At 51.4% G+C, this 27,333-nt stretch overlaps 1 protein-coding gene across 4 annotated transcripts; it reads left to right on the top strand.

The window, feature by feature from the left end:
• The first annotated feature begins 20 nt into the window (after positions 1-20).
• Positions 21-25,373, top strand: Vangl2 (VANGL planar cell polarity protein 2). Of its 4 annotated transcripts, none has more exons than XM_060364691.1 (9): positions 21-336; positions 4,974-5,199; positions 13,865-14,127; positions 14,270-14,390; positions 17,261-17,868; positions 18,625-18,761; positions 19,203-19,338; positions 20,684-20,915; positions 21,797-25,373. In XM_060364691.1, exons 3-9 carry the CDS (start codon positions 14,057-14,059, stop codon positions 22,055-22,057), a joined length of 1,566 nt encoding a protein of 521 aa, XP_060220674.1. In that variant the 5' UTR covers positions 21-336; positions 4,974-5,199; positions 13,865-14,056; the 3' UTR covers positions 22,058-25,373. The 4 variants fall into 4 exon arrangements, with proteins under 4 accessions (XP_060220674.1, XP_021517993.1, XP_021517992.1 ...); XM_021662318.2 differs by lacking the exon at positions 4,974-5,199 and adding an exon at positions 4,850-4,973; XM_021662317.2 differs by lacking the exon at positions 4,974-5,199.
• Positions 25,374-27,333: the final 1,960 nt, after the last annotated feature.

The following is a 27,333-nucleotide window of genomic DNA, read 5'->3' as shown; positions in this document are numbered from 1 at the left end:
CGGTCCCCTCCCCTTCTGTCCCCTCCCCCTCCGCCGCCGGCTCGAGATCTGATTCCTGATCCCCGATCGCTTGGTCCTGGGTCCCGCCATGGGAGCCTGAGAGCGCCCTGCAGTTCCCCCCCGGCCCCCTGCCCCCGGGGCCTCGAGGGGGAAAGAGGCGAGTGGTCTGGGACGGAGCCGGGGTGAGCGCCCTCAGGAGTCCCCCTCGCCGAACCCCATCGCCCGTGCTGCCGGTCCTGGAGCGCGGAGTTCGGAACGACCCGGTGCGCTGCGGATACAAAGGCGCGGAGCTGAGCGGGGCGTGCGCCCAGTCCACCCGGCTGTTCGCAGCGGCGGGTGAGTGGCGGGCCGCGGGGGCGCGGGCAAAGTTTGCAAAAAAAAGGAAAGAAAGAAAGAAAGCAGAGAGGGGGAAAAAAGAAGAAATCATGCAAAGGACCAGGGAGCGTCCGGCCATGGAGAAAGCGGGGTGGCTTCTGGGGGAAGGGGGGCTTCAGGCACCCCCCTTCCGGTCTGCTCTCCACTGCACAGCGGAGTGCCCCAACTTTGGGGAGGGGAAGGGGCGCATGGGGAAGGGGCGGAGCCCAGGCCTTAAGAGCCGGGGACTTTCCTGGGCCAGGGGGCCCGGGCCCGCCGCCTGAACGATCCCAAGGGAACCCATTGAAGCCGGGGATTGGGGAGCGTGTGTTGGAGGTGGTGGGAGAGGCCGTGGAAGGATCGGAGGCTGGAGGTATTGGAAGCTGAAGGTATGTTGGGATGCATACACACCTTTGGAGTGTGGGGAGGGAAGGGGCAGGAATATGTTCAGGGTGTAGAGAGGATCCCCGAGAGATGGTTCTGGGCAGCACTGTGTGTGTGTGTGTGTGTGTGTGTGTGTGTGTGTGCGCGCGCGCGCGCGCGTGCAGCCCAGGGATGGGACTTGCGGCGGTACCCGGGAATGTGTGTCGGGGTGGGTGGGGGCCACCGACGACATTATCTCTTTCCCTCGTCCTATTTACTCATCCAAGGTCCTGGTCCCTGCATTAGTGAGTTTTAAAGGGTTCGTTGTGTGTGGGGGATCGGTATGTGTGATTCTTTGTTTTTTTTTTTTTTTTTTTTGTGTGTGTGTGTGTGTGTGTGTGTGCACGCCTTGACGTGCTGTGTGTTCCTGCAGGTGGGCCCTGGGTTTGGATGTGTAGGTGTGTGTGTGTGAGAGAGAGAGAGGGAGAGGGAGAGAAAGAGAGAGAGCTGACCAGCTAGCCAAACACATACATCTGCTGTGTGTTTGGGTATGTATTTGTGTGTTTACCCAAGGGAAGGGGTGTGTGTCTGTGTGTGTATGTGCTGAGAGGGGCTTATGGGAAAGAGGTGGGTAGGTATTGGAGAAGGTGGGTTTATAAGAGCAGAATGGGTGGCAGGCATATGTGGAAATAGGTGTGTGTGCACCTGTGTGGTAGGAAGGGGTGTGTGTGTGTGTGTGTGTGTGTGTGTGTGTGTGTGTGTGTGCGCTCTGGTGAGTAACCGGTAGTGATGGGTAGGTGTGGATGTGTGTGCCGGCCTTTGCTAGGGTGTGTATTTTTGAGCGTGTATTGGGGGTACCTCTTGTCTCTGCAGGCAGATTTTCCTGGCAGAGCGCCCACAGGGACGGCTGACTGCAGGCTCTGAGTGGCCCCGCTTAGTTAGATTCAAGGGTGATGTCTTGAGCATCCAAGACCCCAATGGGGACTGTGCATTTGGGGGCTGGTGAGTTGCCTTAAGGGGCGCTTATCCGGGGAGATGGACTCTTCTGGAAGATGCTGTGCGTTGTGGGGAATGGGGAATAGGTTCAGGGGAGGTGGGGGGCACTGTAGTCCTAAAGGAGATTTTGGGGTTCAGGGAGTCAAGGACACAAATAAGAGCAGTGACCTTTCTCACCGTCATAGACTGGGCTTCAGTGTTCTTCAAGGCCACTTGCCTGTCTTCTCTGCCCCAGTTTCTCTCTGAGGCTGTGGCTCTCAGGCACTGACATCATGACGGTGGCTACTTCAGAGCCCACCAACTCTGCCCTGCCCCTAGGACACTGAGGAGTGAGGGCTGGAGGTGAGGAGAAGCCGGCACCAAGGCGTGAGACCTGAAAGGGAGCTGTAGGATTGAGAAAGTAGCATGGGGTGCTTCTCTGGGAGTTTTTCCAAGTGTGTCCAGGTACTTGGCCCTGCCCTTTCTTGATGACAGGCGCTCTTTAGGTAGAGTGTGTGGATGTGTGTGTTCGTGAATGTGTGTGTACATGTATGTGGGCGTGAGTGCCTGTATGTGCGTGTGTGTATGCGATCGGGTATGAGTCTGTGTGCGTGATTCTGTGTTTACATTTGTCTGTGTTTGTGAGTTCCTGTGTGTGTGCTTGTGTTCAAGTGTGTGTGAGCGTGTTTCTGTGGGCTCGTATGTGTTTCTCTGTGTGTTTGTTGGAGCTGAGCTTGGGAGAGGCCTGATGTCCACATGGTGGGAAAAGAGTGTATTCGTCATCATGAGAGTGGGTGGGAAGTCAAGAGGCTGAGGAATAGACACCTTTTCCTCCCTGAGAAGCAGCAGCGACCTCCTTTCTCCCTTTGCTCTTGTTCATTCTCTTTTGGGGTGAAGGGAAGAAAGGGGTGGTCTTCTCTGGAACCCAATCCCTGTTCTCACATGCGTGTTGTTCTCAACCAGTTTCCTCCTGCTGCCAGAGGTTAGTTAGGCGGAGACAGTGGTTCTAAGACAGAGGCTGGAGTTGCACATGCCCATTAGGGTCCTGGGTAATTGCAACTGGAATGTTGGTCTTTAATGGGCATGTGCAGTTGGAATGTTCCATCTTTAGCCCTCAGAGCTCCCTACCCTTCATAAAGCCCGAGGAGAAGAGGGGAGGGGTTTAAAAAATGTTGGAGTAGGAAGAGGAACACGGTAGGAGAGGACTAGATTTCTCGCCCCCATCACCGCCAGTGTTTCATTCCTTCAAACCAGACACCTATCAGATGGTTTTTCCCAGGGCCTGCAAGGCGCCTCTAAGACAGGTGCCCTGGTTTTTTGGCATACCTCATTTGCTCAGTGTGTGCTCCCTGCCAGTAGGAGTTGTCCTCTAAGCTGGAGGAATTGTGGTCCGACAATAGGAAGTGCCATTTCAAAGAGTACTTCCAGGCTGGGAACCAGTGGCCACATCGGGCCCCTCCTCCTCCATTGTCTTGGTCCTGCTTTCTACTTTCTCTAATTCCCCCTGCAGGGTTTCCTTCCTTGGTGTCTCTTCCTCTGCTCTCTCACCTTCCTGTAGGTCTTGAGGAGGAAGAGCTTCCTTCTCCCTGGCCCTTCATTCCCTCTGAGTCTTAGGGACTCCAGTTTTCTCCTTTGCTGGCTCCTACGCCATGAGGCCAAAAGGAAGAGCCAGACAGTTTCCCTTAGTGCTAAGAGAAGTGTGGCCTGATGCATGTAATTAAGCCTCATTCCTGGGTGTTTTAAGACACCATCCTCCGAGCCCACACTGAACCTACCTACAAGGAACCCCAAGTCCCCCACCCTGCACTGTGACGGCTCTCCTTTGTTGACAGTTTGCTCTGAACACCACATCCTAACTGTGTGGCCTCAGACAGAACGGCTAAGTTTTGAAAGCCTCACCTGTTACACTGGCGATCGGCCCCACCTCTTAGGTTTACGAGGACCACATGAAATAATCTGGGAAGAGTGTGTTCCTCAGTGCCTGGCACAGGGGAAAAGACTCAGTAATCCTGGCTGTCGTGGCCATGGATGTATTAAGGATGAGGGCTGGGCGGTAGGGCAAGGGAGTGGAAGGAGGCTTTACTGTGCTTTCCTCTCGCAGGCCACAGTCCACTTTCTGCCAGGTGCTGTGTGAAACACGGGGGATGGAGGGGGGGAAGACGACACCGTTGGCAGGAGAAACATGCTTGGACACGTCGATCCCCTTAACCCTCCTCGTGCCGTACGGAGGTGTATTCTGCAGGCCCTTGCGGCATAGAGTTTGGTTCAGAGGTGGAGTCTTGGGCAAGGTGCCCGAAGGAGATGTGTTGGACACTAGGTTTTTAGAAGTTGCCACGGAATGAACTTCCTTGAAGAGAATGGAGTCCGGCGCACACGCAGTACTGTTTGGCCACGTGTGTCTGGTTGTGGAGCGTTTGCACTAGCCCTGCGAGGACCGCAGACACATTGGACTGTTGTTGCCAGGGCGCTGCTGTTTCGTCCCGCCTTCCCCCCTGCCACACACACACCTGCTTTCTGTTCTGTGTGAAGTTACCTGTTCTGGCTCTCTCCTCTAAATGTCATCATTTTATGTCTGGCTTCCTCTCAGATTGTTTGCTAGGCTCATTCATCACCCCTTTCTATGGCTCAGTAATATTCTACTGCACGTGTATTCCTTAGCCGAGCCCACTCATTTGTTTGTTTGTTTATTCACTTATGTTGGGACAAGGTCTTGCTTCTTATCTTTGGCTGGCCTGGAGCTCACTGTATAGACTGGGCTGGCCTGGAACTCGTAGAGATCTGCCTGTCTCTCTGGCTCCTGAGTGCAGGAATTCAAGTCCTGCTCCAGCACACGTGGCCCTTCTTAACCATTTGTTTTAGAGGCCAGGAAGACAAGGGAGAGAACTGACGGGTTTGTTGGTTGAGGCTGAGCATGAGCAAGAAGGCGAGTGGGACGTTTGCTACTCCTGGGATGCTGAAGTATGAAGCAGAGATTTGGCCTCAGTTTCCCTAGCTATAAAAACAAAATTAACGATCCCTTTCCTTTCCTGTGCTGTGGTGTTTGTTGGTGGAGGTGGAGGCATCAGGGAGAGGAGAGGCTGGGATCCTCCTGTCAGTATGTATATATGTATGTATGTATTTATTTATTTTTAAGCCTTCCCTTTCCTCTTCTTGGAAGGTCACCTGTGCACTGTGTGTGTTTGTACTCTCATCCCCGTGTGATTCATCTTCCTGCTTTGCCTCCAATCAGCTTCCTCTCCCTCCCAGTTGACCTGAGACCTGAGACCTCTCACTCTCTACAGGTGGGTGATCCTCTGCTCCATGTGATGTTCATGGCCTCCCTCTCCTGTTTGTCCTTCGACAGCCCTTTGTCAGCTTCTCTGCTGCGATCTGGATAGAACTGCAGTGTGCCATGCAGAATCTTTGCATCCCTCTCCCCCCCTTGGTACAGAGTGGGAGGCAGAGGCTTCTCTGGTGGGGCCTGTTGGAAATGAGCTGTTGCGGTGCCAGTCTTATGCCCCTGGCAAGGTTGGTAATTACAGACAAGACAGCTGGGAATGGGTTTGGGAAAAAGCGAGCTTGGAATCAGCAGAACTAGGGCTATCCTGGTAATCAGGGTGGGGCCCTGCGAGGGGAGAGTGGGCAGTGTCTGGGGGCTGGGTTGAGGCAGGAAGTTTGGGGCCTCCTTCCCCTGCCCATCAGTGAATAGCTAGGATAAGAGCCTGGAAAAGAGTGGGAAGCCATTGCATCCTAGGCCTGACCTCACTGAGGAAGAGGGAGGAGACGAGAGAAGATGGGGGGACCTAAGACCTCCTGAAAAAAATGTATCAGTGTGGGGTTAATCCCTGACCCGTAATCATGGGGTGAGCCACCTCTGCAGCCGAAGATGAGTCTTCCTTATTCTGAGTGGAATCTACTTTTTATAATGAGGCTCTAGGAAAAGAAGTGGAAGGACTGACTGTGCAGTACCTAAAAGAGCTGGGAAACCAACATTTACTGAGCATCAGTTTTTAATCTGTCCTTCTATTTATTTATCCATCCATCCATCCATGTATGTATGTATCTATCCATCCATCCATGTATATATGTGTCTATGTATGTATGTATGTATCTGTCTATCTATCTATCTATCCATCTACCTACCTACCTTTTTTTTTTTTTTTTTGAGGCAGGGTCTCACTGTGTGTCTCTGACTGGCCGGGAACTTGCTTTGTATACCAGGTTGGCCTCAAACTCACAGAGACCTGTCTACCTCTGGCTCTCAAGTGCTGGGGTCACAAAGGCGTGTGGCCATTGCACCCAGCCTTGTTAAGCATCTTGTATGCTACAGCTTCTGTGATTTTTCTGATCATACAGTATGATACAGACAACTGTTGTCCCCATTTTACAGACAGGAAAACAAACTCAGAGAAGGCAAGAAAGTCTTTAAAGATGGTGTAGCTCCTAAAGGCTGTTTTGGTCTCTGTGATTTCTTTGCTTTTCAGTTTTCCTTTTCCCAAAGCACTGTCTTCATCTTTCCCTGCTGTCCCCCCAATTCTCCGTGATTGCACATTCTTGGCTTTAATCTTGAAAGTGACTAACTCCTCTTCCCCCTTAGAAAGCTAACCCGAGTCCATATTCTCCTGATGAGTAGAGAGAGCTACCTCTAAGGGTGAGAACCAGATGGGGTCTTATGGAGGAGCCAGTCTTTCCCAAGGAGGAGCACCTCATTGTCTAGGCCATGGCAGGGCCCCTGTTGGAGCTGAAGCCCTTCCTTTCTGTGTGGAGTGTTGTGTGGAGAGGGACCTGGCCATCACTGTCGTGGGATTTTTCCCTGAAGTCCTATCTGTAGTACCTCAAGTTCTGCTCTCACCAGTGCCTGGCTTTCCTAGCCTGGATGGAAGGCGGGGTTTGTGAATGGGGGCTCTGGCTTTTTAGGGGAAGGGAAGAGGTCAGACAGAAACAGGTGCTGAGCCTGAGGTGTGATGTGGTAACTCTGAAAACCAGCCAAGTGTGAACAGAAATGCATACTTTGTCACCTGCTTTACTCCAGGAATGGAAGTGGCAGATATAAGGATGGGGGAGTTGATCTTCAGAAAGAAAGTGAGAGGCTCGGGTGAGGGGGCTGGGTGTTGTCAGGAGGGAAGAGGCTGGTTGGAACTCTGGGCCTTTTTGGCCTTCTCAGTGTTCCTCGATGTGAGTGGCCCTGGGCTAAGGTAGGTGGAGGAGGTTTCATGAAGAAACCCAGTCCTGCCCCTGCCCTCCCCGCTCCCCACACACATTGCGTCTCACACTTTGAGGCTCACTCTTCTGCTTCCCCATACAATCCAGCCTTCACCCACAGTGCCCCATATGTCTTTCTTCCCCCACACTCCTTCCCCACATCTCAGCTCTCCTGGTCCACATTGCCAGCCTGAGGTTGGCTGACTTCCTCTTCCTAAATAACTCTTGCCTCGAGGCAGGGTCTGGGTGAGGAGGCTTTGAGGTCTCTTGGGGTCAGGGACAGTTGAGGCTTACTTAGGACAGGGAGGCATTTTGTTTGAGTGTGTGCAGGAAGCAGGCCTGTGGGTCAGCACTTCTTCCCTACTTTCTGTTGTCCTTTTCTGTTTGTTTTCCTCTTCCATACCTCACCTGATACGTGGGGAGGGGCCTCTTGTGCCACAGCCTGGGAGGCAGCAGCCCAAAGCCCTGTGGGTGGTGAAAATGAAATGGAGCGTCCTGGCATTTCAGTACTGGTTGCCTCTACAAAGTTCTGTGTCCTTTCTTCTCTCCCTATAGCCTCCGCCTGGGAAAGATGCCAAAGGGAATATTCATCCTGTCCAAGATTGACCAGAAATGGGTCTAGGGGAAACTAGAGGTTGGGATGCTATGGGTTGTGTGCATGTGTTTGTGTGTGAGCATGCGTGTGGGTGCTGGATTGGGGGCAGGGACTTCGAGAGCCTGATTGGGGGTGGGGGTGCCAGCAGAGAGCGGAACAGGTCTCTACAGAACCTGCCTAGCCAGGGTGGGTGGAGCTGGGTGGGGCAGGCAGGAACCATTCCAGGTTTCAGAAGGGGAACTAGAATGTATGCGCACGTGTATGTGTGTCAGTCTTTCGGTGTCTGGATTTGGAGGGTACCCCCCTCCTCCCCGCTTTCCACTGAGGGAGCTTCACAGAAGGTGGAAAGGGGTGTGGCTTTGCTTTCTAGCTCCTTTCTAGTGAGTATCAGGTACCCTGGGAGGAGCCCATTTGTAGGCTCTTCCCCTGCTGCTCCTCCCTTCCCATGCTAGGAGAAGGATCCTGCTCCCACCCCGGGGCTGTGAGGATGGTGAGCTCATGTCTGGCCCTCCTAGGAGAGTGCTTGGTTAGCAGTATGGGGGTGGGGCACCTGGTGCCAGCTCCTGGGCATCTGGTCTTGCAGCCTTCCCACTGGGCTCCCTGAGGTCCAGCTGCCTTCTTGGGCCTCTTGGGTCTCACTAGAGCCACTGGGTCTTTTCTGAGGGTACAAGAGTGAGTTTGGAAACCCTTTATAGGCTAGGGTGGTCGTGGTCCTTGCCCATTCTGTACCTTGGTTCTTTCTGTGATAGGAAGGGTCTAGCATGAGCCCCTTGGGATGAGTGGCTTGGCCATGGCCAAGGCTGGATGGGATTGAATGGAGTGTTAGAGTGCTTTGGAGGGGTGGTTGAGTACAGGACTGTCTGGAGTTGGATTATTTGGTATTGGGCTTAGGTCTGCCTGTCGCTTGTGGGGGAAGGGTCAGGGCAGGAGTCAGCAAGTCCTCCTCTCTCCTCAGCTTCTTGTAGAGTTGTTTGGAAGAACCAGAGCCAGAGGGTTGCTTGCAGAAGCATCTGCTTGCCTTCAGGAGATCCCCTGAGACCCAAGTGCTAGCAAAGTTTTCCAAGCAGTAAGAGTCCAGAAAGGGCTGTCATGGAAGTAGTAACCACTGACCAGCCATTAGCTTCCCTTCTCTGGTCCTTACTTTACTGTCTGTAGAGTTGGGTGGGTCAGTCCACTGTCTCCCATCCAGGGAGAGAGAAGGGCAGAATCAGAGAGCTCCACCACTTTCTTTAGAGATCTAAGTTAGGTGTCTGTATTTTCACTCAAATCAAAAGCTTTGAGTCTCCATTATTGCCTGAAAAGGCCACCTGGTTGGACTCATCTCTGAAACTCAGGGAACAGTGGTTAGGCCAAATGCTAATAACCCTTTGCACCTTTGCTCTACTTCTTGCTGATCAGCCTTATGACTAGGTGCTCTGCCCCTGGGCGGATAGCTAAGTACCCTCCAACCCCTTCAAAGCAGGCAATCGGCGCTTGCGAGTGCAACTTAGCTAACCATGGGTTGTGGTGCAGAAGTCGGGGCAGGCCAGATGCTGTGAGATCCTGGTTCTTGTGGAGGAATCAGAGGGTTGTAAAGGCAAGGGTCCACAGGTGGTTGCTCCTTCAGGAGGGCTCCAAAGGAATAACTGTGCCCAGGCAGGATTACCCTTCTAGGTCCCTGGCAGAGAAGAGGAAATACAGCCTACCAGAGACAGATTCTGGTCAAAACAGAACTTTTAGCTTCTTGTCCACTTTCCCACCTTCATCTTTTTCTGGCCAAAGTCTTCTCTCGTATGAAACCCAGGTACCTCTGCTCCACAGGCCTGCTACTTCCAGCCCTGTCGTATTGGTAGAGATGAAGAAGAGTTACCCCTTCTGAGGCGTACACTTAGGATGTGTCCCTGTCCTCCTTTCTCCTCTGGCCGAGTTACCCTGGCTTTTGCTTCTTCCCAGATACATCCTCGTTGTGTTCTGCCTCATGGCCCCATCCCAGGTCTGAAGATACTGTAGGGCTAGAGCAGTACTGTACTGTAGGGCTAGAGCAGTGGCAAAAGAAGATAGTGACCACAGGCTCCTATGCCTGGTTGCTGTCCTCAGCGCCTGTGGGGTATGTGTTTGTGTGCAAGCACAAACACTTGACTGTCAACTCAGCTGCTCCTATGAGTGGCGAATGGGGAAGGGTCAGTTGGTCCTGGTCCAAATTTACCCAGCACCCCTATTACCCACATACCATATACCCCAGGGCCTTGTTCTCTCTGCCTCTTGCCAGGTTTTCAGTTTATATTTTCTAGAGGCCTCCAATTGTTTCCTGAAGAAACCAGATCCCATGCTTAGACAAAAGCTGGGGCTGCCAGAGGAGAAACCCCATTCTCTCCCCCTCTATCCCATTCCCCCACCTCTATAACCTTTCTCGCTTTGGATGCTGGGTATGGGTTCCAGGACCTGGCTGCCATCACCTAGGCAACAGGGGGCTTTGGTTGCTATGGCGATCAATGTGGGAGAAGCTGGGCAGCCGGGACAAAAGCCCCCACATTCCCTTCAGCCCTCCTCCCAATTCCCTTGGGATGATACTGAGACACATTCCATTAATTTTGTTTCTGAAAGGCCTTTGGAGGGGAGAAGGGTCTCCTTTCTGTGCCGGGGCGCTCTCTGCTCTCCCTCTCTCCTCTTTGGCCTCCTTTTAACCCCAGATAATCCATGGCTGGTTTGAGCAGGGGACTCAGTGCCTGTGTTTGTGTCTTGAGGAGTGGGGGGTGAGTTGAAAAACAGTGGGGCATATTCCCTTTCTACAACGTCAGCCCCTTAGCTGGGTGCCACTCTCTGCCCTGTGCCAAGCCCAGACTTCTCCTCCTGTCTCCTCATCGCTCTGACATTTCTACTTGTTGATCTCATCCAGTGATTCCCCTCCCCCACCTTGTTTCCTGGGAACGCTGCCCACCCGGGAGACCCTCCAAATCTGATCCTTGAGACTGATTAAGTAAGGGGAACTTCTGCCCATCTCTTTGCCTACCTTTCATCCCTTCCCATCGCCGGGATTAGCTCCCTTGGGTACCCAGAGGGGACAGAAGGCAAAGGCTTCAGAAGTTGTGGTGCTTTGTGGGCCCCTGTGTTTGGTGGGTGAGGGTGGAGCATGTTTTGCTGCGTTTTGGACCCCCCATCTGTATGCCAAGGCTATGGGGTCTGTCTTTTGCTGGGGAGGAAGGTGGGGCCCTTCCCAGCCTAAGTAGCTGGGAACAAAGAGTCGAGAGATGACCGGCACCCTGTCTGGCTGGAAATTTATCTGCAGGGGAAACAGAGTAGCTTCACCTCACCTCTGCGTGTGTTTGAAGTAGTGGGTCTGGGTGGGGTGCCGCACTGTCGAGTTCTTTATTTAGCCCTACAATTTATTTATAACACCGCCTTCCCTAGTTTCAGAGGAAGTGGTTGGGGACTGGAGTTTGAGAGCTTATTAATTGCTTAACTATTAGTAGCTGTGCAGTCTATGAAAGCACTTCTTTCATCCCTGCGGTCCTTGTAGCTACTCCACGAAGGAGGTGTCCTCATCTCTTGTTTTACCGAAAGGCCCACCAGGCACAGCAGGGTCAGTAACTTACCCGTCGGCACACAGCTCGGCGATGGGAGGGCCGGGTTTTAAACTCGGATCTTTGTGTACATCCCAGGCTCCTTTTGCTGTTGGCTCTGTGCAGGCATTTGGGATGAGGATGAGGAAGGAGAGGGCTCTAGTGTCTGGATCCAATCACAGCACTTCCTTTGCCATTCTGCCTTGTCGCCCCCCCCTCTGTAATCCGTCGGTCTCGGAGCCTACTGGCCCAGTTCAGCTTTTAAGAGGAGAACTAGAAAGAATAGGTGGGAACCACATCAAAAGTCTTGCAGCTGCAGCGTCTGAACCCCGTACGGAGGAGTAAACCAGTAGAGTGGGTTCCCAGGGGAAGGGTTGAAGAGCCCAGTGTGTCATTTGCAGACAGAGGGATGAACATGGGACAATCCCTGTTTGTGGCCCTGCTTTAGCGAGGTTCAGGTTTGAGCTGAAGTCTATCTGTCCCCAAAGTATGTCTCTGTCACATGTTGTTGCTTTGATGGGGGGGGGCAGTATTGAAATCACTGGCTCACGGATTGCCTCCATGTGGCTCTGTTAGGAGAAGAAATGAATAGATTTCACGTTGATTCTTATCTCCCCTCAATGGCAGTTTCCCTGAGAGTCAGACAGGCGTATTCATTTACTGGGTGGGTATCAGTTACTTTCCCTGTGTCCACAGGATGCAAATATGTATCACTCATTCTGCTCATTCTCCAACTGTTGGCTGGTTAACGTAGCTGGAGCAAAGGTAACTTCACAAAGCAGGTCTGTTTCAGCGCTTAACACGATGAACTCCTCAGCAGCGTGGGGCCTGGTTGTGTTTATTCCTCCCTGTGAATCCACTTGTCTTGACAGTACACTCTGCCGGCCTCTGGTCTCTCCTCAGTCTCTTTGCTTGCCCTCCCCCACCGCCAACATGTGCAGTTTGGAGTTCTTGCATCCATTCTCCTGAGCTCAGGGCAGTGTCTCTGCATGGGGCCCATACCTCCAGCTCCGACTGCAGCTCCTTGGATGCCTAGCTGCCCATTCCTCACAGCCACGAGCTCTGTGAATAGGGAACAGTAGTCACAGCCCTCTCCCACAAGCTTGCTCCTCCTCACACGTGGTTCTCCCTAAACTCCATCCTCCCAAACTCGCTTCTTTTAATGCTCTGCCTTACCAGAGGCTCAGCATCTTCTCCCTTGCTCAAGCTAGTTTTGTTTTTGTTTTTCCCAAGACAGGGTTTCTCTATGTAGCTTTGGCTGTCCTGGACTCAATTTGTAGACCAGGATGGCCTGAACTCCCAGAGATCTGCCTGCCTCTGCCACTGCTGGGATTACAGAGGTGTGCCACCACGTCTAGCTCAAGATAGGTATTTTTATTTTGATACATTTTACTTATTTTTGTGGGCTTGACTGGGTGTTTTTGATGTTTCTTACTCCACTCCCCCGAGTCAGCCCTTCATCAGGTCTAGTTTTCTGTGAGTCTATTTCTTACCTCTTCCTGGGTTCTAGTAACCAAGTCTTCCTGCTATGGGACTGTCTTACTGATCTCCCCATTTCTGCTTTTTCTTTTTTCTAACTCAATTCTACACAGCTAAAGAGGCTTCTTGATGACCTGCAAATAAAAGCAGAACTCTCCGCTTGGCTCCTGCTGCTTCAGCCACTCTCTCCCTCTCTCTCTCTCTCTCTCTCTCTCTCTCTCTCTCTCTCTCTCTCTCTCTCTCTCGTCCATCCTCAGCTTTGTTCTTTGTTGTTCCCTGAATGCATGGAGCCACTTCTTGAGTTGGCCTTCCATGGTGTCATGTCATCTCTTCCCTTCCTCGGGCGTTTTCTTCCTTTCTTGGGCATGTTCAAGGCTTCCAGACCTTCAGTTTAAAGTATGACCATGGGGTTCGGGAAGCTCAGTGTTAGAGTGCTTGCTTAGGTTCAGTCCCTGATCCGTTTGTCTGTGGTCTTGTAACCTCTTGTTCGTTTTCTTCCCCCACACCGACATGGCTGCTTGTATTTATAGGCGTAGTGGTTTAGTGTACATCTTCCCCCAGACCATAAACTCAGAGTCAGTTATACCTCATATCGAGAGAATAGCGAAGCGTGTGGAGCGAAGGGGGTGAGTTAGGTTTGCTTGATCAGGGAGTGAAGGCAGGAGGTGCTGAAGGGCATGGCGATGACTAAAGTCCTGTTGCCAGCGTCAGTGGAGAAGATGAGCCTGGTTGCTAGAGTAGCTGGAGCTTCTGTGAGAGTTGGGGCTGGCCTCTGAAGGATGATGAGTGGCACTTGGAAAATCGGGGAGGAGATACCATCCTCTCTACAGAGTTAGATGTGCAGTGTAGACGGAGGAGGCTGCCGGTCAGCCTAAGTAGAGATGGTCTTTCTTCTTGCTTGTCCTGGGGCTTTAGGCTATTGGAGGATGCTTCTCTTTGTTTTTTTACACCACCATGCTGTCAATCTCCACCTCCATCCATTCATCAATGAGAGAGAGAGAGATTATGCTAGAAAGCCTAGCTTGTAGGTACGTGCATGTGACTCTAGGTCTCGTTTTCCTGGTGGAGAATAGGAAGGTGGTGCCTTGATTCTTCGTAATGGGGCGCTCAGGTTGGGTTATTATATCCTTCTTGCTGGAGCCCATGCTAGCATCTTTCTCAGCCCCGAATACTTGGCACGCTGGGTGGAGGGTCTTTCTAGCTGGCAGAGCAGCAGGAGCTAAGCCCGTTGGACAGAACAGGAACCAGGAATGAGGTATCCTCAGGGAGTGGCTAGGCTTACCTGAGCTTCCGGTGGCATTTGGGGATAGTTTTTCCCCTGTGTCCTGACCTACAGGGATCCTGAGCTACCCCCTGAGCCACTGCTTTATCTTCTCAGGGAGCTGTCGCTTGAATTTCTCTGAGATAAGCCCACTCGTCCAGCAAAATAGAGTCCCTCAGGGCGACGGTTGACTTCCTAAAGGTGCCTCTTGGCCTGAAGAAGCCTGTGCTGAAGGAGGTGGCTGTGGGGCCCCCCAAGAGGCCCCAGCCCGCGGCCCTGGAGCGCTACAAGGCACGGCGTTCAGACGCCATGGACACTGAGTCCCAGTACTCGGGTTATTCCTACAAGTCGGGCCACTCCCGCAGCTCCCGAAAGCACAGGTGGGTACGGCTAGAGTGGCGGAGAGAGATCAGGCTGGTGGTGAGGTGGTGTATACTGAGGTGGAGCTGGTTGGGGCCTGCTGAAGGGACCTTGATCCCCTCTTGATCGTTTTGTTCCTGTTTCTCTGGTTTCCTGCTGCAGGGACCGCCGGGACCGACACCGCTCTAAGAGCCGGGATGGGAGCCGAGGAGATAAATCCGTGACGATCCAGGCTCCGGGAGAACCCCTGCTGGACAATGAATCCACCAGGGGGGATGAGCGGGTGAGCATCGGGGATAAAGTTGTTTAGATCAGACATTGTCTGAGCCTCAGGTGGACCCTCCATGAGGCAGGGGAAAGGCAGATAGATACCTGGTCTCCTAGGACAGATCCAAGATCCAAAAGGGTATCTTTTTGTTTGTCCTTCAAGACAGGATGTAGCCCAGACTGGTCTTAGTTTTTGTTGTTGTTTCGGTGTGTTGCTTGTTTGTTTTTGTTGTGAGACGGGGTTTCGAAGTGTAGCTCCCGCTGGCATCAAACTCACAGAGATCTGCCTGCTCCTGCCTCCCGACCTCGGGATTCAAAAGTGTGCGCCACTATGCCTGGCCCCCTAGATTGGCTTAAAAATAAAACAAAACAAAACAACCCCCCCCAAACCAGAATTCTCCTTTCCTGAGTCCCAAATGAAGGGATTACAGATGTGCACTAGTGTGCCTTCTTTTTTGTTTAGTGTTTCAAGGTGGGCCCTTGTTGCAGTGGAATTCAGGGGATTTCAATGGAAACCCTTTTGGAGGTGCTACCTGATCTCAAGAGGCAGAGGTAGTTTAGCTGAGTAAGGAGAAATGTCCTTGTTATTCCAAAGCTCCCGGCAGCCAGTGAGGCTGCTGCAAGCTGGAGTTAAAAGGGCAGTAGCGGTGGTGGGTGGTGGTGAGTGGTGGTGGGTAGCCCACAGGTTCCCTAAAGTTTCAGATGTACTATGCCCTCTGCTGTTAGCTTGTGGAACAGCATCACATAGGTCCTAGGGAAAAGGGGTTTGGGAAGAGTTGATGGAGCTGAAGTCCGAGAGAAATGAGGCTGTGTAGTTAAAGAGGTTACCGTGAAAAAGAATTCTCCAGGACAGTGAACAGTTGTTTCTGTCCTAACCTCTGGTCCATTGCACTCGCTGAAGAGAGAGGACAGTAGGCAGAACACTGGAGTTGAGGAGGGACAGGATTTGCGGTGACACTGAGATTGCTCGTCTTATTATTCCTGTTCTTTTTCTTGGGAGTAACTTAGGCAAAGGAGACTCTTAGCTTCTTGTTCTTGTGTGTGCGTGTGTCTGATGTTGGGAACTCTTTCCTTTCCGTGAAATCAGGCCTCATGGATTTTTGAAGTGACCTTGAGATATGATTAGCTCATCTGCTGTTTGGTGGGGTTCCCTAGGCCTTGATTTTGAGAGGGTAGGCAGTGTATCTGGGGTCACTGGGTGAGGGCATGGTTTCAGCCCCACAGCTGACAGCGGCCAGCTCTTCAGCTTTCTATATTCAGCTCAGGATTCTTCTCCCTTCCTTGGGAGAGGAGATTCCTCAGCTCTCTAGTCACTAGCTCTTCTAGGCCGCCTCCTCCACCACACTGCATGGCTCATCATGTAGCTTGCTCCCCCTGGGTTTTTAGGGTAGGACTCTGTATGTCCACGCTGGAAGTGAATTGTGAAGTCCTGGTGGTGTTGGGACTTCTCTGTGGGATGGTGTTTGGCCACTGCAGAGAAAGAGCTTTGAGCAGCCCACACTCTCCGGGGGAGCGGGGGAGCCCAGCCTGCCCATGCTGCCTCCGCAGATCCTATACCATGGCATTCAGATGACCACCCAGCAGAGGTAGCTTTATAGAGAATCATGGTGACCCTGAGTCTGCGTAGTACTTCCCATATCCTATTTAGATCATTCGCTGGTCTTCCTGCCCCCTGTTCTCCCCTAATGAGAACACTCCAGTAGCTCCTCATGGTTGGAAGATAGATGATTTTTTTTTTTCTTTTTAAAGGCAAGGTCTCATGTAGCTTAGGCTAGCCTTGAAGTTACTAATGTAACTGAGGATGGCTTTGAACTGCTGATCTTTCTTCCTCCACCTCCCAAGTGCTAGGATTACAGGCACCGTATACTGGCCCCGTGATCCGCCTGCTTCAGCCTCCTGTGTGCTGGGATTAGAGTCACACATTACCTCGCTTGGCCGCAATGTCTGTTTCTTAGCCTGGCATTGCCACATGGACTGCCCTGGTGGCTCTGACTTCCCCTTCCTAGCCACTCTGCTCTTTGCCCCTGCGCTTGCCGGCTCTCTCATTCTTCAGGGTGCCTTGGTTCATGAATCTGTCTCTCTTTGGCTTCTGCTGAGATCACGGACTTCCGCAAAAGCTGGAAGAAGCTTAGGAGAGCCCTTCTAGAACGTGAATGTTGGAACAGTTTGTGGGCATCTTGAATAAATGCAGATTGTGGCTTGGGAGATGTGGGGGTGTGGGCCTGTGGTTCTGCATTTCTCACATGCTCCCAGGTGATTTCCACCCTGCTGGCCCATGGGGGCACGCATTCTAACTAGCGGACCATAGAGACCATTTAGTCCGGAGTTTCCAGTCTTGGCTAAACATTATAATCATCTTGGGAGCTTTTTTTTTTTTTTTTTTTTTTTTTTTAAAAAAAAAAAGGTTGACAAGCAGATCTCACTTTGCATAATTGGTATGTTTTCCAAGCTCCCTAAGGTGATTCTAATGTGTGCAGCTGGGGTTGGGAACCACTAATTCAGATGAGCTTTTGCATGTCACCAGCTGCTGGGGGTCGGCTCGGGTCCTGTCACTCTCTGGAAGCTGCCTGTTTTGTGCCTGGCAATTCTGCCCCTGGGTCATGGTCACTGCCCGAGCGACTCCCTTGGCAATTGTCCTGTGCTCTGTTTTTCGGGGGTCGTCGCTGCACGTGGCGGTGTTTTCCTCCCTGATCTCCGTGCAGCTCCCCAGGGACTTGGGTTTTAGATTGCCATTTCTGCAGCAATAAGACTGGCACTCGGCGAAGCTCAGTAACTTCTCTGACAATTGCTTATTTGTTGGTTTCTCCCGTGTCTCCTGTCTCCGTTCCCACGCGATCCTCCTGTCTCCTGCTCATCCTTTCTTCTTCATCCCCTTCCTGACCGCAGGATGACAACTGGGGAGAAACAACAACGGTCGTGACAGGCACCTCTGAGCACAGCATCTCCCACGATGACCTCACACGCATCGCCAAGGACATGGAGGACAGTGTCCCCCTGGATTGTTCGAGACACCTGGGTGTGGCAGCGGGGGCCACTCTGGCACTGCTCTCTTTCCTCACCCCGCTGGCCTTCCTGCTGCTGCCCCCACTGCTGTGGCGGGAGGAGCTGGAGCCGTGTGGGACGGCCTGCGAGGGTCTCTTCATCTCTGTGGCCTTCAAGCTGCTCATCCTGCTGCTGGGCAGTTGGGCTCTGTTCTTTCGCCGGCCCAAGGCCTCCCTGCCCCGAGTCTTCGTGTTACGCGCCCTGCTCATGGTGCTCGTGTTCCTGCTGGTCATCTCCTACTGGCTCTTTTACGGTGTGCGCATCTTGGATGCGCGGGAGCGCAGCTACCAGGGCGTGGTTCAGTTTGCTGTCTCCCTAGTGGACGCCCTGCTCTTTGTGCACTACCTGGCTGTCGTCCTGCTGGAGCTGCGTCAGCTCCAGCCCCAGTTCACGCTCAAGGTCGTGCGGTCCACAGATGGGGCCAGCCGTTTCTACAATGTTGGCCATCTCAGGTATGGGCGCACGTCAGTAAGTGGGACCTGTAGGGGCCAAAGACGAGACCTGAAAGGGTTGGGGCGGGGGAGGGAAGGGAAGGGTGTTATGGTAGGGATAATAAGCGATGAACTAGTGGGGCTGGGAGGAAGGGAGTTTGCACACAGTAAGAGTTCAGTGATATTTTCAGCCTCACTGCAAGGTCATGTGTGTAGGATTGTGGGCAAGATGGTAGTGGGAGTCGTGAATTGGGAGCGGTTAAACAATTCAAAACCAGGCGTCTGAGAGGAGGATGGACCAAAGAGGAGAGAGTTATGGGGAATAAACAGAGGGTTTCTCATCTTTTCTTGGAGGCACGGTTTCTCCAGGAGTAGTCAGTATATGTTACTTAAGATGAGCTGGTCAGAGGATGGACTGCCAGTGGAGAGACAGGAAGTCAGCTCCCACCAGCCCTGTGGGCAGGCTGGCCCCCTCCTTTCTCAGGTGGCTCCTTCCAGGTCCTATCAGAAACCTTGGGAGCATGGGGATGAGGAGACCTTTGCCTGGGGCCCATTTAATCCTGGCTTCAGCGTGGTGGGAAATGACTAGGCGACCCAGCCTTGGGAAAGGTTAGGGGCCTGGTAAGTATAGACCTCAGGCTTGAGCCAGGCCTCCTGGAAGCAGCTTGTCCCTGTCATATGTCCTCTCCAGCCCTGCCGACCTGCCCTGATGTGTCCCTTCCCCTGCGCCCCTTGTCTGTCCCTCCTCCCTCCCCCTCCTGCCGTCTCCCCCAACAGCATCCAGCGAGTGGCAGTGTGGATCCTGGAGAAGTATTACCATGACTTCCCTGTCTACAACCCCGCCCTCCTCAACCTGCCCAAGTCCGTCCTGGCCAAGAAAGTGTCTGGCTTCAAGGTGTATTCTCTCGGAGAGGGTGAGCGGCCCTGCTCCTCCACCCCTCCCTGCCTCTTCCTAAGCAGGACTCCAAACTACTTCCCTTGCCTTTTCCTTTCTCTGGCCTGTGTCCCAGCCCCCTCTGTTCTGTCATTTCCCTTGACTTCAGGTAGCTGCTCCTAGTGGCTGATCCTTTTTACGCTCTGGTTTAGTTCCTGTGTCTGCTCAAAGCCCTGGTCTCCACCCTTCGACCCTGTGCTGCAAAACCTCCCGCACCAGGAGGCATATATGCAGGACTCCCGCCTTTCCGATGCCTTTCTGGTTGCTTTCCTGCAGTTTCTCCCAGAGGTGGCCAGGAGGGCTGGGACTGGGAGGCATTGCTGGGTGGTGGGGACATATTCAGGTTCCCCAAGTTCCTACAGAGCTCAGAGGCTACATTCTTTTTTTTCCTGACCATCTCCTCTGTCCCGATCCTGTGCAGAAAATAGCACCAATAACTCCACCGGCCAGTCAAGGGCTGTGATTGCGGCAGCGGCGCGGAGGCGGGACAACAGCCACAACGAATACTACTACGAGGAAGCTGAGCATGAGCGCAGAGTGCGCAAGCGCAGGGCCAGGTGGGTACTGGCTGTGCGAGTTCAGGGCGGAGTTCGGAGAGTGGTGTGAGTGGGATGAGCTGGGGCACGGAAGCCCAGGAGGCCCCTGTACCTGCTGGAAAGAGAGCAGTGATGAGGTAGGGTTTGAATACTCATCGCCTAGTGCTTCCACGACTGATTTCCACAGACCCGGCAGCTGTAAAACAACACATTTGTTGCTGTGTTCCGTGGAGCAGGCAGGCTTCCTGGACCATCTGCTTGGACCTTGGAGGCTAAAATCTGTGCAACTCTCTCATCTGAGCCTGGGCTTCTCCTCCAAGCTCCCTGGCTTTTGATGGATTCATTTTCGTGTCATGCCACACGCCACAGTTTTCATCGTGGTGGTCGGCTTTTTCTAACAGGAGCCAGCGCTTTCTGACTTGGCACCTACAGAGAAGACTGGTTTTCAGATCTAACAAGATAATGAGAGAGAGAGAGAGAGAGAGAGAGAGAGAGAGAGAGAGAGAGAGAGAGGAGAGGGAGAGAGCGCACATGCATGCAGAGGAGGACAGAGGACAACCTCAGGTGTCATCAGCTTTGTTTTTTGAGATGCTCTCTTCATTGCCCTGGAGCTCACCACTTAGGTTAGACTAAGCTGGCTGGTCACTAGGTCCCAGGGATATGCTTGTCTCTGCTTCCCTAGTGCTAGGATTAAAAACACAGGCCATTATACTTGGAATTTTTATTTTTATTTTTTGAGATTGGATTTTACTCTGTAGCCCTGTCTGGAACATACTGTGTAAATCAGGCTGGTCTCAAACTGCTGCGTATATTTTCCTGCCCTAATCAGGTGTCAGCTGTGCTATTGTGGCTAAATAGAAATGCCATTTCTAGGGCCAGGAGCCCTGCCAAGCCTCATGACATGAGTTCAATCCCCAGAATCCGTATGTGGGAAAGAGAGAAGGGACTCCTCTAACCCCCACAGAGGGCGTGTGCATGCCTCCAATTAATACTACTACTAATAATAATAGTAATGAGTCATTCCCCTTTGCTCATGAATTTTTGCATAGCGTAGTGTGGTGTGGAGTCTTTTCCTAGGGTCTTGGCCTTTTCTGTACCTTAGTTCCTAGGTGTCTTTCTGCATTTGATATTAGCACATTCACTTTAAGTCCCTAATCTGATTCTACTGAGTCTAACTATTTCTTGTTGCCTATGAGGAAAGTACCTCGCGTCTCCTAATCCTCAGGCACTTGGCTCCACACGGGCTTCTGTTACTTCAGGGAGAGCACAGAGGCCTGACCTTGCTCTGGCTGCGGCAGCCCAGGGCCGAGGGGTAGAGGGTAGGGTGAGCAGTGGGCGTCTGGTCCAGATTCTGCCTGTCCCCCAGGCTCGTGGTGGCTGTGGAGGAGGCCTTCACTCACATCAAGCGGCTGCAGGAAGAGGAGCAGAAGAACCCCCGGGAAGTGATGGACCCCCGGGAAGCAGCCCAAGCCATCTTTGCGTCCATGGCCCGTGCCATGCAGAAGTACCTCCGGACCACCAAGCAGCAGCCTTACCATACAATGGAGAGCATCCTGCAGCACCTGGAGTTCTGCATCACCCACGACATGACGCCCAAGGTAGGCCCGCTGCTTCACATCTTCCTCTGTGTCCGGCTTCTAGACCCTTTTGCTCATGACCGGTTTCCCTTGTTCTCACCTCACTCTTCCCTCCCCTTGCCTCTTCACCTCTTCTTTCTAGTCTCTTTTCTTGTCTCTACTCCATCCATCTTGTCAGTGTGGAGTGGGGGAGGCAAGGGTAGGCTTCTGAACTGTCTGGGGGAATGTCAGAGGCCTGTTTCCCCATCTTTACAAGGCTCTAGAATTCCCGAATTCCAAGTCTCATCTTTACCCCCAAAGTAAGCTTTTGCCCATGCTTACCTCAGCCTAGCTGCCAGCTTCCTAGAATGGCTGTCTCGAAGCCTTTGGTGAGTGCGTGATAAACAGGTTCTACTTTGGGGCTGGGAAAGTAGCTCAGAGCTGGATCAGGCCTGATCTGATTAATTTCAGTTACCAGCAAAACATGTGCACACATGCACACACATGCATGCATACACATACTTATACACACATGCATACACACACACTGTTTCACATGAGTCTTTTCCTTGACTCACTTCCTTCCTAGTGCAGACTTACATGGTTCTGATCCTATCAGCTGTACGGAAAGAAAGGAAGAGGGAAGGAAGAATGAGGTTCGAGTTGCCTTGGGCACAGCCTGAGGCAAGGAACAGAGTGAAGGATAGGGGTGAATTCCGGTCCTGACTGGAGCCATATCATGTCTGTGCATGTCATCATCCCCATCTGTCCATTAGGCTTCTCTCTGCTCTTGCATTTGAAGATACTAGTTCATTCTAGCATAAGCTCAGAAATATCCTAGCTATCTTTGAAAGCTGTGTTCCATGGGATGAAGGATGGGTGGATGGCAGAGATGCCTAGACAGTGTTTTCTCCCCTCCTCAGGCCTTCCTGGAGCGATATTTGGCAGCTGGACCTACCATCCAGTATCACAAGGAACGTTGGCTGGCCAAACAGTGGACATTGGTGAGCGAGGAGCCGGTGACCAATGGGCTCAAGGATGGCATCGTTTTCCTCTTGAAACGCCAGGACTTCAGCCTGGTAGTGAGCACCAAGAAGGTGCCATTCTTCAAACTCTCTGAGGAATTTGTGGATCCCAAGTCACATAAGTTCGTCATGCGGCTTCAGTCAGAGACCTCTGTGTGACTTTGCAACAGCAGGGGCCGGGGGGGAGTGTGGGGGTTCCTGCAGAGTGGGAATGGCTGGCTTCTCTAGCCCTGTCACATTTCTGCCGTCCTACTTCCTCTTGCGCTTGCTTTTGTTTTGCTTTGTTTCGTTTTTTTGTTTTTTTTTACTTGAATTAACTTATCCTGTCCCCAGTCTCCACCCCTCTTCCTCTGTTTTCCCCCTGTAAATCTGGAGAGACCACCTTGCTTTAACAATACCTGGGAACTGCCCTGCCCCTCAATTTTGTATCACTCCAGGCCCTGCAGGAAACAGTGCCTCGTACCCCGCTCTTCCCCCAAATGTCCCCTGGATGGAAGTCCCTTCTGAAAGGGCATAGGGCCTTCCTGATTGTACCCTTGCCTCCTGAGCGCCCACTCACAAGCCTGCGTTCTTAGATCTGCGCTCTCTAGTAGCCCCTGATTGAGTTTCTTTGGGGGGGGGTCATAGCTCTGACCCCAGAGAACCATGGTGCCAAATTCCTGCGGGACAGCAGCTAACCCTATGCCCTGTCCCCACCCATAGCCCCGACTCCCTGGGCAAGGATGCAGCTGTGACAGTCCCGGGGTTAGGATTCTTCATCCAGTGTTACTTGCTTCCCACTGCTCCAGCTGTGCTTCCTGGTACACACACACACACACACACACACACACACACACACACCAAGGGGGAGTGCCGTCTTCTACCCAGGAGTCTTCACTGCTGTTTCTGGCTTGTATGGTCACGTGACCATAGGTAAAGGGAAGTGGAACCTCTCTGATTGCTTTACCAGGGCTGTTGGGGAGATTCCATGTGTCTTTCTTGGATAACTCCTGAGAGGAAGGGCAGGATAGACTTGAGGTTGGAGAGACCCTTGTCACTGACCCCTGTCCCTCTGAGCCGTTCCTTCCCACCCTTCCCCATGAAGGATGCATGTGGACTTCTGTAAGGACCCTGGTGTGCAGACCCTGACCAACCCTGTGGTCTAAGACAGTTTTCTTTTCTGCACCAGCTACCCCAGTCCTGCTGACTTCTAGCTCCTGTGGCCTCGTCTCTGAGGGGAGGGGCCAATAGCTCCTTCTCATCCCCTGCCTTAAGTCCGGTTCTGTGCCTCAGGGGTCTCTTTTCCATGGCCTTCCAGGGTCCCATCCTCTTCTCTCCCCGCCATACTGATGAGGGTGAGGGACCAGGATTACTGCCTTTTGTGGCTATTAGCTCCTCGCCCCCATTTTAACTAACATAGCGGTTTGCAACCAAATCGGAGTCTCAGTCATTTAAAGCTCATTTGGAGCAGGATTCACTTAACCCTCTACTGGATGTTTTCAGAGCAGATTTGAGCTTTTCAGTCAGACACCTTTACCACAAGGAATAGAAGCTGGAATAGCCACGCATCCTTCCGGGATCCGCGCGGGGATGGTTCTGATGGCTGGGATGGAGCAATGCCCCTGGGCCACTTCTCTAAACAACTCCCAAAGCCCCCGCACAGGCCCCGAATTCACTCCCCTGGAAATTTTGCTGATACTTGGCTGTGCGAAAAGCACACAGTGAGACGAGGTACCCACTGATCTCACTGAGGCTGTGAGATCCAAAATGGGAGCCTACCCACCACTTGCTAAGGAGCTGGTCCATTAGTGCTTGCTTTGTACCCATAGGGACGGTCTTTGGGATTTACTTAACGCAGGGGCCTCGCAGGGTTAGCTTAGGGCTGTGGTAGCGGTGCCTGGGTCAAAGATACCCTTGGGGCATGGGACGGTATCTTTTCTTAAAATAAAATAAATCAGGTTTCAGAGGAGAACCTTTTGGGTCACATAAATACCTCACTATCCTGGAAAGCAGGGCCTGGATGGTGATTGGGGTTTGTTGCCTTTGTGGGCAAGGATGGGTTGTGGTGTTGGTTTTAGCAGAGGGTGGGGGCGGGCAGAAGGAAAATATTTGGGGTCTTAGTTGATGCCCACGGTTAGGGGCACGGGAGTGTTTATTTTAAGAACCTGCCATGTTTTTTAATCACTGTGATACTTCCATTCCTTTTTCCTAAAACAAAAAGAGTTTCCCCGACTCTCTTGTCTAAGCACTAAGGGCTGTGACTAAGAATGGTAGCATTTTGGTCCTTCGTGTCAGAACTGTGGTATCTGCGTCTGCTTTGGTTGTTATTATTTTTTAAAGTGTCAGGATGAATTGTCAAGTGTATGGCTCTGTGTGTGTGAGTGAGTGTGTGTGTGTGTCTTTTGCTTCTCCAGAATGGGAAGTTGTCTTCACGCTGTGAACTGCTAAGGGGTGGGCAGTTGACTCAGTCCCTCTGAGAGGTTTCCCCCAACCAATTCTGTCCCACCACTCACTCGGCTTCTCATTCTTCCACTGTGGGAATGCGGCTCCCCAGCCCAGCGCTCTCACCATAGGGGATGCCGCGCCGTGCCGCGCCGGGCTACTCCAGTGCCCTCGCTGCTCTGGCCGTGTGGCATCCCAGCTCGCCCCCACTGCACAACTTGTCATGACCTCGGAGCGCTTAGCTCTCTTCCCTCCACACCAGGGCACCGTGCCTCAGTCCTTCACCTACCTCGCCACTCTCACGCTCCCCATTGGTCCCTTTCAGCGTTCTCCTAAATTTGTGTTTTTTTTCTCTCCGTGTTTTTATTTATGTCCCTCCTGTGTCTCGCTTCTTCCCACCTCCTTCCATCTCGGCCCCGATGCTTTTGCTCCCAGCCAGCCACAACATTCCCACTCTAAACCCTGCTTTAATAAAGGCATTGAGGTGGGATTCTCCAGAGAGCCTCACTCCAGATGTCTGTTTCCCAGGGTTTGTGTTTTCCCTGTTGGTTGGGCCTAGCTCTGCCTTGTCCCTTCCTGGTGTCTGTCGGTCTCTTTTCTGTCCTCTGTTCTCCCCGTGGGGCAGCATCTACTGATGGGTTCCGTTCTGATGTGTGATTGTTGTAATTTGTTCTTCTGTGTGCAAAAGGAAGGGGCTTCTTGAATCTCTTCCAAGTGAGATTGTAAATGTAGAATTTTCCATTGTTGGATCTAGATTTTTTTTTAATTCCTTTTTCTTCCCCTTTTCATTTTCTTCTTTCACTCTTTTTATTTGTTATTTTTTTAATCTTTTTATCTTTTTGGGCTTTTATTTTTTTTTCAGAGCTGAGACCTTGTGCATGCATGTAGAAAATTGTAAAATGTAAATTTTTTTTAATATATAAAAAGCTTGTTTTTACAGTTTGCAGTGGATTAAACATTATGGCATAGGGATTTTTTTCTTAAACATAGGAACTAAAACTGTACAAAAATTTTTTTTATATAAAATAAAGACATTTGACTTTTGTGGGGGTTATTCTGTTGCTTTTCTTTTCTCAAAGTGGGAGCTAAAGGTGGTCAAGGGAGAGAGAGTATGTGTGTGGCAGTAGGGGGCAGTGTGAGCCTTGTCATGTCATGGCTTCAGGCAGTGTGGAGACTGAGAGAAAATAAGAAACTGTTTGCTCTCTTGGCCCTGATTCTGAGGTGAGGGAGCTGTGGTCTACCCAGGGGTGGTCGTCAGGATGGGGACTCAGGGATTACTTTCAGCCGGTGTTTTTCCTAGTAAGTCTGTGGGTATGGCCTCCACGTGTAGGAAGGGAGTGGGCTGTCCAAACCAGAGATGCTGACAGGATAGCCCCTCACGTCTTATTTATAAAAATCCCCAAACTTTACCTCTGGTTTTACATTTATTTTTAAAAGATGGGGTTCTGGGGCTGGTGAGCTGGCTCAGTGTTAAGAGGACTTGTTGCTGTTACTGACGCCCCCCATTCAGTTCCCAGCACCTATGAGGCCCTGACTCATGAACACCTGTAACTCAGATGCAGGCGATCTGGTGCCCTCTTCTGGCCTGTGTGTGTGTGTGTGTGTGTGTGTATCTATATAATCTCTATATGAACACCTTCTTTTTTTTTATTTTTCTCTCATACGATACATCCTGACCTCACCCCCCCATTCTTTCCAGCCCTCCCTCCCAACCCCCCCTCTCTTACAGTTCCACTGCTTCTCTGTTTCTCTTCAGAAAAGAACAGGCCTCCCAGGGATATTAACTGAACACAGTAACAAGATGCAATAAAACTAGGGACAAGTTTTATATCAAGGCTGGATGAGGTAACCCGGTAGGAGAAAATGGGTCCCAAGAGCAGGCAGAAGAGTCAGAGACACCTCACTTTCACTGTTAGAGGAGTCCCACAAAAACACCATGTTTGGCAACTGTAGCATATAGGTAGAGGACCCAGCACAGACTTATGCAGGCTCTGTGCTTGCTGCTTCAGTCTGTGAGTGCTCAGGATGATTTATTTTTTTCTAGTTCAATTCATTTGCCTGTAAACTTAATGATGTGATTTTTTTTTTAACAGCTGAGTAATACTCCATTGTGCAAATGTACTACTTTTTTTTTTTTAATCCATTCTTTGTTTGAGGGACATCTAGGTTGTTTCCAGTATCTGGCTATTATGAATAAAAGCCCCCATGAACATAGTTGAGCAAGTGTCCTTGTGGTAGGATGGAGTGTCTTTGGGGTATATATCCAGGAGAGGTACAGCAGGGTCCTGAGGTAGATCAATTCCATTTTCTGAGGCAGTGCCATATTGATTTATTTCCATAGTGGCTGTACAAATTTGCACTCCCACCAGCCATGGAGGAGTGTTCTCCTGTCTCCACATCCTCACCAGCATGGGCTTTCACGTGTGTTATTGATCTTAGCCATTCTGATACATGTAAGATAAACTCTCAAAGTAGTTTTGATTTGCATTTTCCTGATGGCTAAAAAACAGACACATTGATCAATGGAATCAAATTAAAGACCCACACATAAATCTACACACTTATGGACACCTTTTTTTTTTTTTTTTTTTTTTTTAAATAAAGCCAGAAATACACAATGGAAAAAAGAAAGCATCTTCAAGAAATGGTGCTGGTCTAACTGTATGTAGACAAATGCAAATACATCCATATTTATCACCCTATGCAAAACTTAAGTCCAAGAAGATCAAAGGCCTCAGCATAAAACCAGATACACTGAACCTGATAGAAGAGAAAGTAGGAAATAGCCTTGAGCTGATTGGCACAGGAGACAACTTTCTGAACAGAACACCAACAGCTCAGGCACTAAGATCAACAGTTAGTAAGTGGGACCTCATAAAACTGAAAACCTTTCAGGCAGAGGACACAATCAACATAACTTGACCATAATTTGTTCATATATCTGATATGTAATTCAGAGTTTTCCTCTCTCTCTATCTCCACAATAAGGACACACAGGACCCTTATCTTTGGTG

This window comes from Meriones unguiculatus, chromosome 11, assembly GCF_030254825.1.
Source record: "Meriones unguiculatus strain TT.TT164.6M chromosome 11, Bangor_MerUng_6.1, whole genome shotgun sequence".
Classification (NCBI taxonomy): domain Eukaryota; kingdom Metazoa; phylum Chordata; class Mammalia; order Rodentia; family Muridae; genus Meriones; species Meriones unguiculatus.
This window is presented reverse-complemented; position numbering and strand designations above follow the sequence as displayed.

Bases quoted from the DNA above. Each gene is read 5' to 3' on its own strand.
- Vangl2 (XM_021662317.2), top strand. From the start codon at position 14,057: ATGGACACTGAGTCCCAGTACTCGGGTTATTCCTACAAGTCGGGCCAC. The intron at 14,391-17,260 runs GTGAGCATCGGG...TCCTGACCGCAG, and splicing joins CCACCAGGGGGGATGAGCGG to GATGACAACTGGGGAGAAAC. The intron at 19,339-20,683 runs GTGGGTACTGGC...CCTGTCCCCCAG, and splicing joins GTGCGCAAGCGCAGGGCCAG to GCTCGTGGTGGCTGTGGAGG.